The 14,387-nt window shown below is 35.4% G+C and overlaps 1 protein-coding gene across 1 annotated transcript in view; it reads right to left on the bottom strand.

The window, feature by feature from the left end:
• AP3B1 (adaptor related protein complex 3 subunit beta 1) overlaps positions 1-14,387 on the bottom strand; it is a 270,204-nt gene that overhangs the window by 19,585 nt on the left and 236,232 nt on the right. The window contains 1 exon segment of the mRNA XM_077759898.1: positions 12,626-12,710. Within this exon segment, the coding sequence (XP_077616024.1) occupies positions 12,626-12,710 (85 nt within the window).

Raw genomic sequence — 14,387 nt, 5'->3', positions numbered from 1 at the left:
TTCTTCTGAGAGACAGAGAGAGAGAGAGAGAGAGAGAGCATGAATGAGGGAGGGGCAGAAAGTGGTGGGGGGAGAAAGAATTTCAACCAGGGGCTGAATTTTACAAACTATGAGATCTCACAAACTGCAAGATCATGACCTGAGCTGAAATCAAGACTCGGATGCTTAACTGGCTAAGCCACCCTGGTGCCCTGAGAAAATCCAGTTTTATGCTATTATTTAATGAATTCCTGTAAGAAATTCTTTTATGGAATAAGGCAAGGACTAGATTTTAAAAAAGAACATTGGGGCACCTGGGTGGCTCAGTTGGTTAAGCTTCCGACTTCAGCTCAGATTATGATCTCATGGCTTATGAGTTCGAGCCCCGCGTCGGGCTCTATGCTGACAGCTCAGAGCCTGGAATCTGCTTCAGATTCTGTCTCCCTCTTTCTGCTCCTCCCCCACTCACTCTCTCTCTCTCTAAGTAAAATTAAAAAATTTAAAAAAGAACATCTTGAATTATTCACATGTGGACTATCTAAGGCAAACCAACAAATTCATTTATTCAATAAACATTTACAGAATACTAACTAGATCCCATGTAGTATGCAATACCTGGGGATTTATTTTTTGAAAATTTTTTATAGTTTATTTATTTTTGAGACAGAAAGACACAGAGCACAGGTGGGGGAGGGGCAGAGAAAGAGAGGGAGACACAAAATCCAAAACAGGCTCTAGACTCTGAGCTGTCAGCATAGAACCCAATGCGGGGCCCGAATCCATGAACTGTGAGATCATGACCTGACCCCGAGTTGGATGCCCAAATGCTTAACAAACTGAGCCATCCAGGCGCCCCAATACCTGGGAATTTAAAGACAAGTGAGACTGGCCCTAGAAGCTACAAGTCAGTGAGAGAGGAAGAGTTCAATTACGTTTATAAAATAGCAAACTCTACGTTTCAGATATGTGGAAAATATTACAATCCATATAAGAGGGATTAATTCTGCAGAGTGAGATAAAGACACATTTATTTTTAAGAGGAGGGAGGGAAGCATTCTAGGCATTCTGGACCTATGTTTCGGGAATGAGGAGCAGTGTGGTATGTCAGCAGATGAGGCTGCGGGATGTGCTGTGAAGAATACCATATACATTCAGGACCATTCATCCCACTTTTCCCGGGACAGTCCCAGTTTATGGCTGTTGTCCTGGAATCCTGTTCAGTTAATGTCTCCCTTCACTCTCTAGAGTGTCCTGATTTCTATGACAAAGTGTATGATTACTTCACTGATATAACTAAGACAAAGGTGTTTCAATGTTTCTTGAAGTAACAAGGAAAGCTACCAGAGACTTTTGACACAGGAAAATAAATGATTCCACTGTATTTCAGAAACTCTGGTGGAGGCGTGTAAGGTGTAGTAGAGGAGAAACCCAAAGCAGGTAGATTAGCTAGGAATCGAATTTAACAGTCTACGCAGGGCTTTTACACTGTGTGCTTTACTTTGGTAAATCCTGACAACAATCCTAACAGGTGGCTTTTGTTGCCCCCAACTTAGTGGTAAGAGAAGCTAAACAACACATCCCAGGTCACACAGCTAGTAAGTGGCAGCAGGGATCTGAACTCAGGTCCATCCTACTCCCAAGTCTGCTATCGAATGCTGCTATAGATGTCTGTTTTTATTCTGCTGTGTAAGGCTGCTCTCCTAGGGTGGGTAGCACTGAAAACGGAAGATGAGAGTATTCTAGAATTAAAAGGGACAGATATGGTGATGGATAGGAGAGACTTCGAGACTTCTAATGTGAAAAACTGAGAGAATGACAACTACTGAAGAAGAGTCTGGGGATTAAACAAGATGATTTGGTTTTAATCATGTTATATTTGGAGTACCACTGAATTCTCCAGGAAGAGATATTTAACGGATAATTGGAAATACAAATCAAGAATCAGAAAAGAGGTCAGGGCAGTATATATGAGTTTGGAAGTAATCAGAACGGTAAAGAGAAGAGCTGAAGCCTCACAAGGAGATAATATCACACAGGCAAAGCGGATATACCACGAAAAAGGTTAAGGTGGAAGCCTGGGGAAGACCTACATTTAAGTAGAAATGCAAGAACTGCGACTTGCAGAAGAAACTGAGAGACAGTGGTCAGGGAGAGAATGTGTGTGTCAAATAATGCAGAGGAACAGAAAGAAGGAAGCCTGACTGTGGATTTAAGCAAGGTAGTTCAGATGGAAGGAAGAATCTGGCGGAATGCCCTGAGGTGAAGGCAAGTGGTGAGATTGGCAGTGAAAGACGGGACAGAAAGCAACAGAAGCTTTATGAGGATGCAGCGGCAAGAGAATGCTTAATGAAACTTGAGCATGTTTACAGGCGGACGGGAAAGAGCCAATGAAGAGGAAGAAACTTAAGGACTATCTGATAGAGCAAGGCCTTAGAGGAAGTGAATGAGGATGAGATTAACAGCATAAGGACAAGGTCAACCATTCAGCCAGGAACATAGTAGGATGCTTCTTCCCAAAGCAGCAGACAAGGAAGGTTAAAACTGAGGGAAATACTGAGGGTAGGACACTTGAAGGATGACACCACATGAGATGGAGTGAAAGGCTAGGTCACGTTAAAAGAAATAGGTAAAGGCTGATAGAATAAATGGATAGGTGGGGTGTGTGTGTGTGTGTGTGTAAAATTTATATATAAATATATGTAAACTATATAATATGTGAACTATATATATAATATATATAAATTTATACATATAGCGAGGGCATGATAGAAATATTTTACTAATAGAAGAATATAATTAAAATGACCACTGGGTTAAATTACATTTATTACACTATCTTTATTGGTATTTTCTTTTTAATTACAGATGAAATGATTAGCCCTGTCCTTCACAACAGTCCTGAAGGATACCTTTTATGCCTTTGATGAAAGGCAGCTATAGAGCTCTGACTCCCAGGGAAAAGGGTAGGAGAGCAAAGAAAGAAGGGAAAGGAGACTTGCCTTCTAAAGCATATATGAAAATGTTAGGTGGGTAAGCAGCAGGTTTAAGTTTCAGGGAAAGAGTGATCCTGAAATTTCCCCATTAGGAATTTGCAGTGTATTAAATACTAATATATAAGACTCAATTTGACTGGTTTTGCTTTCATTGCTTTTGGCTAATGATATTTTATTTTCTGTAGTTGGTAAAACAGTGAACATAATTATGTATGAAAAACTAAGGACAGAAGTTGATCCAGAATGGGTCTTATGAGGCAAATGGAAATAAAAATGGAACACTGTTATGGCAGATGGTACTTGTTGCTTACTCAGTGTTTCTTTTCTTTTTCTTCTTTCCTGGCATAATCCTGATTTTGTTCAGGTACACAATGTGCCCAACTGAAACATTTTCTATCTCAGCCTCTCTTGCTACTAGGACTGAGTAACCCATTACAACCAAAGAAGCATAAACAGAAGTCTGTCAGGGATTTCTGGGGAAGTTTTCCTTTCCCAACAAAGACATGGCTCCTATCCCCATGTCACATCTTTCTTTCCCTCCTTTTTTCTTTTTCTTTTTTCTTTTTTGCCTGGAATGTAAACAGGAGCCTGAAAGTAGAGCAGCCATATTGTGACCATGAGGATGACAGGCACATGCTTATGACATCAGCACATGAAAACAAAAAGTGCTGGAAGAATCTTGTACCCAGAAGATACTGTGGAGCTACTCTGGCAGCCCTTTAACTGCTGGCCTCTGTTGCCCTTCTACTAGCAGAACAATACACCCCTATTTGGTTAATCACTGCAGCTGGGTTTCTGTTACACCAACCAAATGTAAAAATCTAACTAATATAACTAGCACATAACATGCTTTATAAACCTGTTTCAGCTTCAAAGCAAGGTTTGGCTTAGAATGGCGTAACATGGAATGTTTCCTCTTTATTTTGGGGAAGCTTTACTTTCATTTATATTAGTGTTCTTGGATGTCCTCCACAGTTTTCAAGGTGCCTCCTTTTCTACCTTTTGCCCTTTTTTCTTTACTTCTCTCTCTCCTTACAGCTCTTCTCTTTTCCTTCACTTCTTTTTTCTCTAATCTCCCTCTGGTTGAACATGGGGCTAAACATAGATATCTTGGCATGGATAGGGAGTGGTGAAAATGAGTAACCATAGATGTGTATCTACTGGAATTAAGAGATCAACAAAGTACTATTATTAGGCAGCTCTAAATAGCCTACTTAAATGAGATCAAAGGGCATAATAGTTTAATGTAATTCAAGAATCTACCTGTTATATTTAACTGTAATGCATATACTTGCACTACATACATATTCATTTCACAGACTTGTAGGACCCAGATTGGTACATTTTCTAGGTAAGAGAAATGGGTAAGTAGTCTAAGCATTGTGAAACTCAAATTTCCTCATCTATGAAAAAAAATGGCACTTACCTTGTAGGTTACTTTTAATGATTAAATGAAATAACAGTCAGTATAGTCCTTAATGCATACCAGACACTCAAAACCTACATTTATAAAGCGTTGTATCATAATTTATTTAAGCATTCGCTATTGATTATCATTTGCAATTTTTCCTACTATAAACAGTACTTACTACCTTTGGCTAGATCTATTCTCTTCTGCACAATCACCAGTATTTCCCTAGACCTGACTCCCCGAAGAGGAAACTGTTAAGTAGAAGAGTGTCAGTACCTGGCATTCTGGCAGGGCCAAACTGCCCTTAAAAAGGTGGTGTCAATTATAATCCCATAAACTCTATACCAGAATATATGTTTTCTCTACCTTGTCAATGTCAGATACTAAAATTATTTAAAGCTTTGCCAATTTGGTGAAATGTTTTAATTTTTATTTCTCTGTTACTAGTGATATAGAACATTTTGTTTATTGGCCATTTGCATTTCTTTTCTTGTAAACTGCCTATTCTTAGCCTTTCCCCACTTTTCTGTCAAATTCCTTTATAATGACTGGAAAGTTCCTTACATACTTTGGTTATTAAACTTTTGTCTACTACATATGCTGCAATACATTCACACCATCTCTCACTTGTTATGGTATCTTTGTAGAGAAATTAAAATTTTTTAATGGACAAGCCTGATCATTTTCTCTGTTTCACAGTATTGTCTTAAGATTTTTGCCCACAAAGAGTATGAAAACATTTGTGTATATAACATTTAAGTATATTTTTTTATGATATATGATATTCTTTTGGGTTGAATTTTAAAAATTTGTCAAGTTGCCCGAAAAGACCTACTGGAATTCTGCCTACAATCACAATAAAGTTGAAGATTAATTTTTTAATTTATTGTATTAATTTACTTATTTATTTTATTATTTATTTTTAAAATATTTTAAAATTTATTTTATTATTAATTTATTCCTTTTATTTATTTCTGAGAGAGAGAGACTGAGAGCGTGAGCAGGGGAGGGTCAGAGAGAGAGGGAGATACAGAATCTGAAACAGGCCCCAGGCTCTGAGCTAGCTGTCAGCACAGAGCCCGATGCGGGGCTCAAACCCATGAACTGTGAGATCATGACCTGAGCCGAAGTCAGATGCTTAACCAACTGAGCCACCAAGGCGCCCCATAAAGTTGAAGATTAATTTGAAGGAAAGTATAGTTTCTCACTTAGGAACATAGTATATGTATTAATTTACTTATATATTCTTTTCATAACCTTCAGGGAAGTTTCAGTTGTTTTTTTTTTAATTCTACATCGGTATTTCTTGTTAATTTATTCCTTTTCCTGTTCCCATAGAGTAACTTCATTCATAATGTTTTAAAATTGGTCATTCTTATTATATAGAAATGTTACTGATATTCATTTGATTTGTACCACCTTAAAATTTTTTTTTAATGTTTATTTTTAAGAAAAAAGGGCAAAAGGTAGAAAATAATGTTTGGGAGGGACACAGAGAGAGGGAGTCACAGGATCGGAGGCAGGCTCCGGGCTCTGAGCTGTCAGCAGAGAGCCCAGCGTGGGGCACAAACTCACAAACAGCAAGATCATGACCTGAGCCGAAGTTGGTGCTTAATCAAATGAGCCACCAACGAGCCCCATATACTGCCTTTCTAAACTCTTAATGAAATAATAGAATTTCTGGTGATTCCAAGACTTTCTGAGTTGATTATTGGATAAAAAATGACAGTTCTGTCTCTTTGTTTCCAGGATTTATACCTCTGTTTTTACTTGTCTTTATATTGGCTAGAACTTTGATATATTGTGAAAAAGTGTTGAAGATGGGTAACCTTCTTTTATTTTTCTGACTTAAAAGAGAATGCTTCTGCTATTTCATGTAGTAACAGGTAACTTGTAAGGCCCAGAAGTCATCTGAATTTACAACATCAAATGGTATGTACCGTCATGTGCTATCCTTTCAGATTTTAAAATCGGAGTGATGCTAAGCTTTATAGAATGACATGGATACTTTCCTGAACTACAAAGTTTAAATATATAGAGATTTTCTCTTTTTTGAAGTTCTGATACAATTTAATCAATTTTATTCCTAACATATTTTTTGTAGGGAAACATTCATTTCATCTAAATATTCCAATTTACTCGTATAGAATTACATAATACTATTTCGAAATTCAGAAGATCTTATGTTTTACCACCTTTCTCTTTTTTTTTTTTTTTATTTTTATTTATTTCTAGGAGAGAGAGAGAGAGAGAGACAGCGTGAGCAGGGGAGGGTCAGAGAGAGAGGGAATCACAGACTGAAACAGGCTCCAGGCTCCGAGCTGGCAGTCAGCACAGAGCCCGACGCGGGGCTCGAACCCACGAACTGCGAGATCATGACCTGAGCGAAAGTCGGACGCTTAACCGACTAAGCCACCCAGGCGCCCCACCACCTTTCTCTTTTCTATCTTTCTTATGTGTCTTCTTTTTTCTCTCGTCATATTAGTCTAAAATTTTTCTATCTTTTTTTATACAGCCTATGCTTTTTTTAAAAAATGTTTTTTCTGTACTCAGGAAACAAACACTTTGTTGTAAATACAGGTATTTTAGATAAACTTAGATAACTGAATTATTGAATTTTTGTGAAGTGCTGTGTATACCTGTATTTACCTGAATGTTTATCTAAATATCTATTTTTTTCTTTGATTTGTTAACTTCTGAGGCATGTGTTAAAATATACTATGGTCACAGCTTTGTCAATTTTTCCAAGAATTTCATGAGTTTCTGCTTCTATATTATAAATCTATGTTACTGAAAAATTTATAACATATTTTTGTGGAGGACTGTAACGAATAGAACATTTTCTTAATATGAAGTGCTTTTTAAAATTTTCTATGTTACTATTGCCTCATTTTCTTTTTCTCATCTTTCTGGTAACAAACACACATATACCTATATATTTCATCTTTTTATCCTCAATCTTTCTGTCATTCTCTTTTAAGGTGGGGTACTTATATATAATGTATGCTGAATTTTGTTTCTATATGTTTAATGTAAATGGAATTTAACTTACTGATATGAATCATGATAACTAGTATGTGTGGTATGTGTTGCCCCTTCTAGCCATGTTATTTTCTGTTCTTTTTACCATGCTTTTTTCTTCTCCCTCTTTGTTAAACTGATATATATTTTTTTAATGTTTATTTATTTCTTTTGAGTGAGTGAGCAAGAAGAGGCAGAGAGAGAGGGAGAGAGAATTCCAAACTGGTAGCACAGAGCTGAAATCCAGTTGGACACTTCACCGACTGAGCCACCAGGCACCCCTAAACTGATCAAGTTTTAATCACTTCTTCTTACCTCTAGACATTCGGGTTATTATAGCTCATATTCTCATGATTTTTGTGGGTAGTTTTAATATTTTCAACCGTATTTAAACTTTTTTGCATCAATCAATCCTTTTGCCAAACATGACAAGAACACCATTATTACTTCTCACTTATCCATGTCAGGATTTTGGTTCCAGTTTAGTATTAAAATTTATTTTCTACATTTTCTGTGAACAATTATTTTACACATTGATACATTTAACAGCTAGAATTCTTTGTCCATTACTTTTTTTCGGACTCAGTGTTTTTCTCTGTTTCACATTACACAAAAGTTCTTACGACAGTATATATTTGAGTAATCCTTTCAAGAAAGGGCCTCTGGGTGGTAAACTGATGAAATCTGCTTCTCTGAAAAATGTCTATTTGGTCTCCTTAAAAATTTAAAGGTCATGTTCTTTGCCTTCTGGCCGCCAGAAATGATGACAGTACTGGTGAGAAATCTAATTCCATTTACAGTCTTGCTATTTTTTTCTCCACTCTGGAAGACACCACATTGTTTTTCTCCTTATCAAAAATGCCACAAGGATATGTGGTCTTTTTGATTGCTGTTCACATTCATCCTGTTTGATCTTTGATGGGTCCTTTCAATCTGAAGGCATGCACATTTCTTTAGCTTGGGAAACATTTTTCTTCTACAATTTATTTAATTAGTTCTTCACTCCATCATTTCTTTCCTTCTAGATTTATTCGATGAATTGATTCTTTTAAACTTTCATACACAGTTTCCATCTCTTTTTGTTCTCTACTGCAGCTGATTTCACTGACTCCCTCTTCCAGAACGAAAACAGTACTTGGCTGCGGGGATCCTATGGTGCATCTACTGAATTTCTTTTGGCATAATGTTTTTAAACCTCCAAAAATTCATTTAAAATTTTCTAATTGCTATTTCAAAGCAAGTGATATGTTCTTGCTTTAAAGATGTAGTGGTCTCTTGCATCAGATTAGTTATAATTTTTAAAGTTATCTCTTTTCTTTTTCAAATTGTCTTATCTCTTCGTGATGAGTCTTTGTAGTCACCTTGAGTCTTCCCTTCCAAACTGATGCTTTTCCTCAGAAGTCTGGTCCCCCCAAGCAATCTATTTGTTATTCATAATGAAGGAACCAGCTTAATTAACACACACAGCAGGTCTGCTGCCTATTTGCTATATTTTAGACAATTTTCTTACTCTTACTGTGCCTCAGTTTATTCACCTCTAAAAATGGGATAATACTACTTACTTAATGGAATTGTTCTGAGAATTAAATAAATCAACAGTTTGAACACAAGTGTTTAGAACAAGGCCTAACACACTCCAATTGCTTGATACATAGTATTATTATTGTGGGTTTCCTCTCCCCTAGTGGGCTGACTGAAGTTTTCTTGTGAGTGAGGCATGACTGGTTATATGGACATGAAGTTGAAATGCAAGTAGGCAATGGCCTTATCTCTCCAAAAACAGGTGTAAGACTGACTTTGCTCTTGTGGTATAGAACTTGAGAATACTACTCTACTGGACAGAACTTCATTTCAGCTCCTCTCTGACCACTGCTGCCTCCTTCCCACAAACTCAAACACCCTGCTGTTCTCTCAGGACTCCACATCCACACCACAAGTCCTTGAAGGAAAGAAGTTCATGTTCCCTGCAGTGTAATTTTTAGGTCTCTGACTAAATGTGAATGTTGCCTGCTGCTAGAGTAAGGCTGGAGAACTGGAGGCTGGAAGTAGTTCTTTTATTTCCTGATGACTGTCTTTAACTTTTCATTTGTTCACTTTGTACTTGATATTCTGCAAGATTTGCTCTTACCACAAATCTTGTAGTCTTCTTGCATGAGTGTTTTGCTCTGTGGTTTTTATTTTGTTATTGTTTATATGCTCCCATTTGCTAACTGCCAATAATTTTTCACAATTTCTGGTCAGCTAATAACATTCTTTCATTTTGTTTTTAGTGTTCATTCTCTTTTAAATAATGTGTTTCTGTCTTTTAAATAGATTTGGGGCAAACAAGAGGGGTGGATGCTAGTTGCTCAGCCCTCTAACTTGAGTGAAGACATATTTTTCATACTAGTTACCACATTAATATTTGCTGATCACAAGCAGGAGACCTGTTTAAGCACTACATCGACTTTTAGAGAGAGAGACACATACTTGTGTATACTATATACATTTTGAAATCTCAATAAACTTAATCAAGGAATTATTTTGATGACCATTCAAAATGCAAAGCAAAGGAGCGCCTGGGTGGCTCAGTCAGTTAAGTATCTGACTTCAGCTCAGGTCATGATCTCACAGTTCGTAGGTTAAAGCCTGCATCAGGCTCTCTGCTGCCAGCTCAGAGCCTGGAGCCTGTTTCAGATTCTGTGTCTCCCTCTCTCTCTGACCCTCCCCTGCTCACGCTCTCTCTCTCTCTCTCTCTCAGAAATAAATAAAACATGAAAAAGAATTCAAAGCAAAAAAAGAGACATGAACACTTACTGAGTATTCACATAGCTATATATAATAGTTCTGTGTATCCATATGCTTCATATAGCTATAATGATATAGAATAATGTAGAGCTGAAGTAGAATCATTGTACTCTTGTTTTCTTTTAATAAATAGAAGTATACCTGAAAGACTCAGAGTCCATGTTCCCAGCATTTCTCAAGGCTTCTTACCAAATATGCTCTTATTACCCATGATTTTACCTATCGATTTGTATAATGTATTTTGAGGAAAAAATTCAATATCAGCCATTCTTGTTTTTTCCCCTTTTTATTGAACTATCAAGACTAATACAGCACATCACTAAGCAAAAAGTGCTATTTACTATGCAAAAGGCACAGTCAGTGATTGGCATCTAAGACCAATTGATCTACCCATTACCGCTATCTCCCTACCCCCACTACCACTACTATGAAGCTATTGATTTAAACACTGTCGATCGGTTTCCATTTTCTGATTTTGGGCAGGCCAATTAAGAAAGTGAGTAATTGTGATTACATTGCTTCAGGATCAATTACATTTGATGCAAGACAAAGTGTTCTTTTTGGAACATATAAAAAAATAATTTTTGATCTGGTATGCTTATGTGTTTAATAAAATCTAAAATAATTTATATATTCACAACAGAAAAAGATTAATGTAAATGCTTATAACAGCTAAGTCTATTCTCTATATGAAATAAACTCATCACTTCCCTAAAATTAGTTTAAAAGAAACTGAGAAAAAACTGTTCATATACACTCCCCAATGTAAGACAAAAAAATCAAACACTACCTACATACTTATCCCTAAAGTATTAAGTTAATTATAAAAGATAAAATGCAAATCTTGTCCGATGGATTACAGAGGAAATTTTTGTAATGATAATATATTTAAAGACCCCACACATCTCATTATATAGAAATCTAGCAGGTTCTTTATATAAATTGTTAAGAAGAAATAATTTTTTTAGTTCTTAGTTTTGTCCTTACTTGGTGCATGAGCTTTGTCATTGGGCTCACATTGTTGAAATCATTAAAATGAATATACCTCTGATGTTGGAGGCAAATCTATTTAGAGTGATGTTACTCATAGTCCTGTGCTCAGTAATATTGATCTGTGTTGTTTGTCTAATAGAAAAATAATAAACAATTACTAGGCAATGTTAGGAAAAGTAATCCGTTTTTATATATCACTAATATAGCAGACCTCCCAAAACATAAAGGTGATGATCTGCATAAAATCAATGTGTTATGCTACATTGCTTATATTCATCATTGCAGGTTTTCAGCAATAAATGGTACAATATTAGGTCTGAATTACTGGTAAACTGAAAAGGCATATGGAAAAGAAAAGTTCACTATATTTAACCTATACATTTATTTAAAAATGTTTATTTCCTAAACTTGCTGATTTTTATTGTAGCAAATTCTGTTGGAAACTAGCTAACATTTAGATAAATAAAATGTTTCAATTTTTTTAGAATAAAAACAAAGCAATTTCAAATCAAAATAACAAATCATATGTTGAGTTCAAAAATAATTCTTTTTTAAAAATGTTTTTTATTTATTTCTGAAAGAGAGAGAGAGACAGCTGTGAGCAGGGGAGGGTCAGAGAGAGAGGAAGATACAGAATCTGAAGCAGGCTCCAAGCTCTGAGCTAGCTGTTAGCACAGACGTGGGGCTCGAATCCACGAACCGTGAGACCATGACCTGAGCCAAAGTCGGATGCTTAACCGACTGAGCCACTCAGGCGACCCATAGAGTTCAAAAAAAATTCTTTAAGGTGGATGAATATAGCTTTGTATTAATTTGCTAATAATTCCTGGACTTTATCAGAAATATATAAAACATTATATGAAACCAGTAACCATAATAAAATGCAATCCTAGAAAAGCTCTTTTGAATAGTATTCACCCATGAAACCTTTGCCAACTGTATAAATGTTCTCCTTCAAGTTTTAGCAGAGGCAGTTTGTAAATTAAAGTAAAAAGGAAAAATGTATGGATTTTAGGTACTGACAGAATCAATAATTGTTCACTTAAGAGGCTCAAGATAATATAAAAGATATTTCAAAACTTATCTTCTCTGGTCTATTCAACATAATTAAAGTTTTTTAATTTCTCCTGAATTTTCCTCATGTATTTTCTACAACTATAGACTTAGTAAAATAACAGTTAGCAGTAGCTTCTTACTTCAACCAACAAACTGAATTTCAATCATATATGGCAGACTGTAATGGTTAGCTGGGTAACAATACTGAAAATACATATGCTGTAAACAATGTGTAGAACTATTCCATGGCAGTCTAAATATTGCTAAAGAAAATCATGTTTGTTAAAATGGTTTGTCTCTCAAAGAAAAGAGCTGTTGAAAGCTCACTTTTTGATGTGCTATCCTTTACAAGTAATATAAAATATAGGAGAACACTTGAACTTACCACAACTGGAAACTGGCAGTCTGAGTAGAATCACAAAAGTCAATACCCATTGAAACGGTAATGGATCCCTCAGGCTCAAGAGAATCTAGGAAATAAGATAATTTAGACATGAAACCATGGAGGATGTGAAAAAGGGGCAGCCACAACTCTGAAAACTTGTATCATGTTTGTAGTTTGGTTAAAACAGTCAAATTTAATGATGGCTTAAAAGAACAACTTCAAACTAAGAATATTAAAGCAAATTATAAAGTAACTTCAGGATTTTGCTCAAAGGCTTTCTTTTCCACAACTTAATTCTGCACACACTTCAAAGAACATATCTGTTTCAGAAATATATCTCATCCTGAGAAATTTCAGGTTTTAAAATATTGTCCTTATAGATAATGAAAGTGAGAAAGAAATGTATTCCTGTTTGGAACAATTGTAAAGGACTCACTTGGTGCTTTTAAGAAATTATGTACTTATGATGAGGGACTATTTATTCTAGATATAAAAAGTAAATTTTAAAAAATTTCCCAAATTTCAACGAGAAATAAAAATCCATAATTTAAAAGTGCAAATTAAAGCAAAGCTGAAAAAAGAATTAATTTGTATCCAGAAATTAGCCAAGAAAACTGGCATTATTGGAACAAAAATAAGTCTGATTGCATTACTTAAAGAATTATTGGAAGAATATTTAGTAGTGGATTAGGTTATTATGAAAAAACAAATAAAATGGTATCTTATAGGTTTGGAATTTCTGAAGCTTCATTTTTCTACTAACCAAGAATGAGAAACAGCTGTGTCAACAGACAATACTGGTACTTTTCAGTTGACAACGAGAAGACTTAAGACAACATTTTATTCTGCTTATGATTCTGAAGTTTGGCTATATATCAGACTAATGAATGATCTTATATATATACCTATTTAGTACAAATATTTATGTATGCAATATATTTCAATAGAAATCATCCGCGTTTAATTTCTACTTTGCTCAGTCTTCAGTATAACTGCAGTCATACTGAACAGCTTTATACTTTATTCTGTATATGTTTTATTAGATGTAGTTTTATTTCAGCAAGGACACTCTAATCCAGTATATTATGACTATCGAAGGGCTTATTGATAAATATGGTTTGCCACTCAACACCAACCATGACAGAAATGACAGTACAGACAGGACAAAGAATAATTCGATAAGCTTAATATATTAAGAAGTATGCTTATGTTTCGTAGGTTCAATGAAGATCAGGCCTTAGAGGAAGGTACTTGTTTGATGCTGATTTTAAAATGTTATTAGTTTCCCAGTAGTATATATATGTTGGTTTGCTGACTGATTTGAATTTCGTTTGTTTTAAACCTAAACTTTATCAGGATGCTACACAAGTACCAGAAAACTTGCTGCCTAAATCTTTAGCAAACAGGCTTTACTATAGAGCAAATAACTGTAAATATACTTTTCTTGCATTTCTCCTAAAGCTACACCTTATCAATTCACAGCTCTGTTAGTTACACTGTTTAGTCATATTGTTTTATGAATAGAAAATCCTTAATGCTTTCTTCCCCCATAAATATATTGGGGTTTGGCCTTGTTTGCAGCTGACATGTTTGTAGCAAAGGCTGTCATCTCCAAAACATGACGGTATTCATGATTTAGATCACGTTACATCATGTATCCTTGTATTTCGTTTGACAAAGTGACAGTTCTCAAGATGCCTTGTTGATAGCACTCTTTGACACAGTTTGGTACCATCTTCAGTCTTAAGATAATTAACTATGA

The sequence above is a fragment of the Crocuta crocuta genome, unplaced genomic scaffold (assembly GCF_008692635.1).
Source record: "Crocuta crocuta isolate KB4526 unplaced genomic scaffold, BGI_CrCroc_1.0 scaffold162, whole genome shotgun sequence".
Classification (NCBI taxonomy): domain Eukaryota; kingdom Metazoa; phylum Chordata; class Mammalia; order Carnivora; family Hyaenidae; genus Crocuta; species Crocuta crocuta.
Note: the sequence above shows the minus strand (reverse complement) of the source record. Positions and strands in the feature narration are given on the sequence as shown.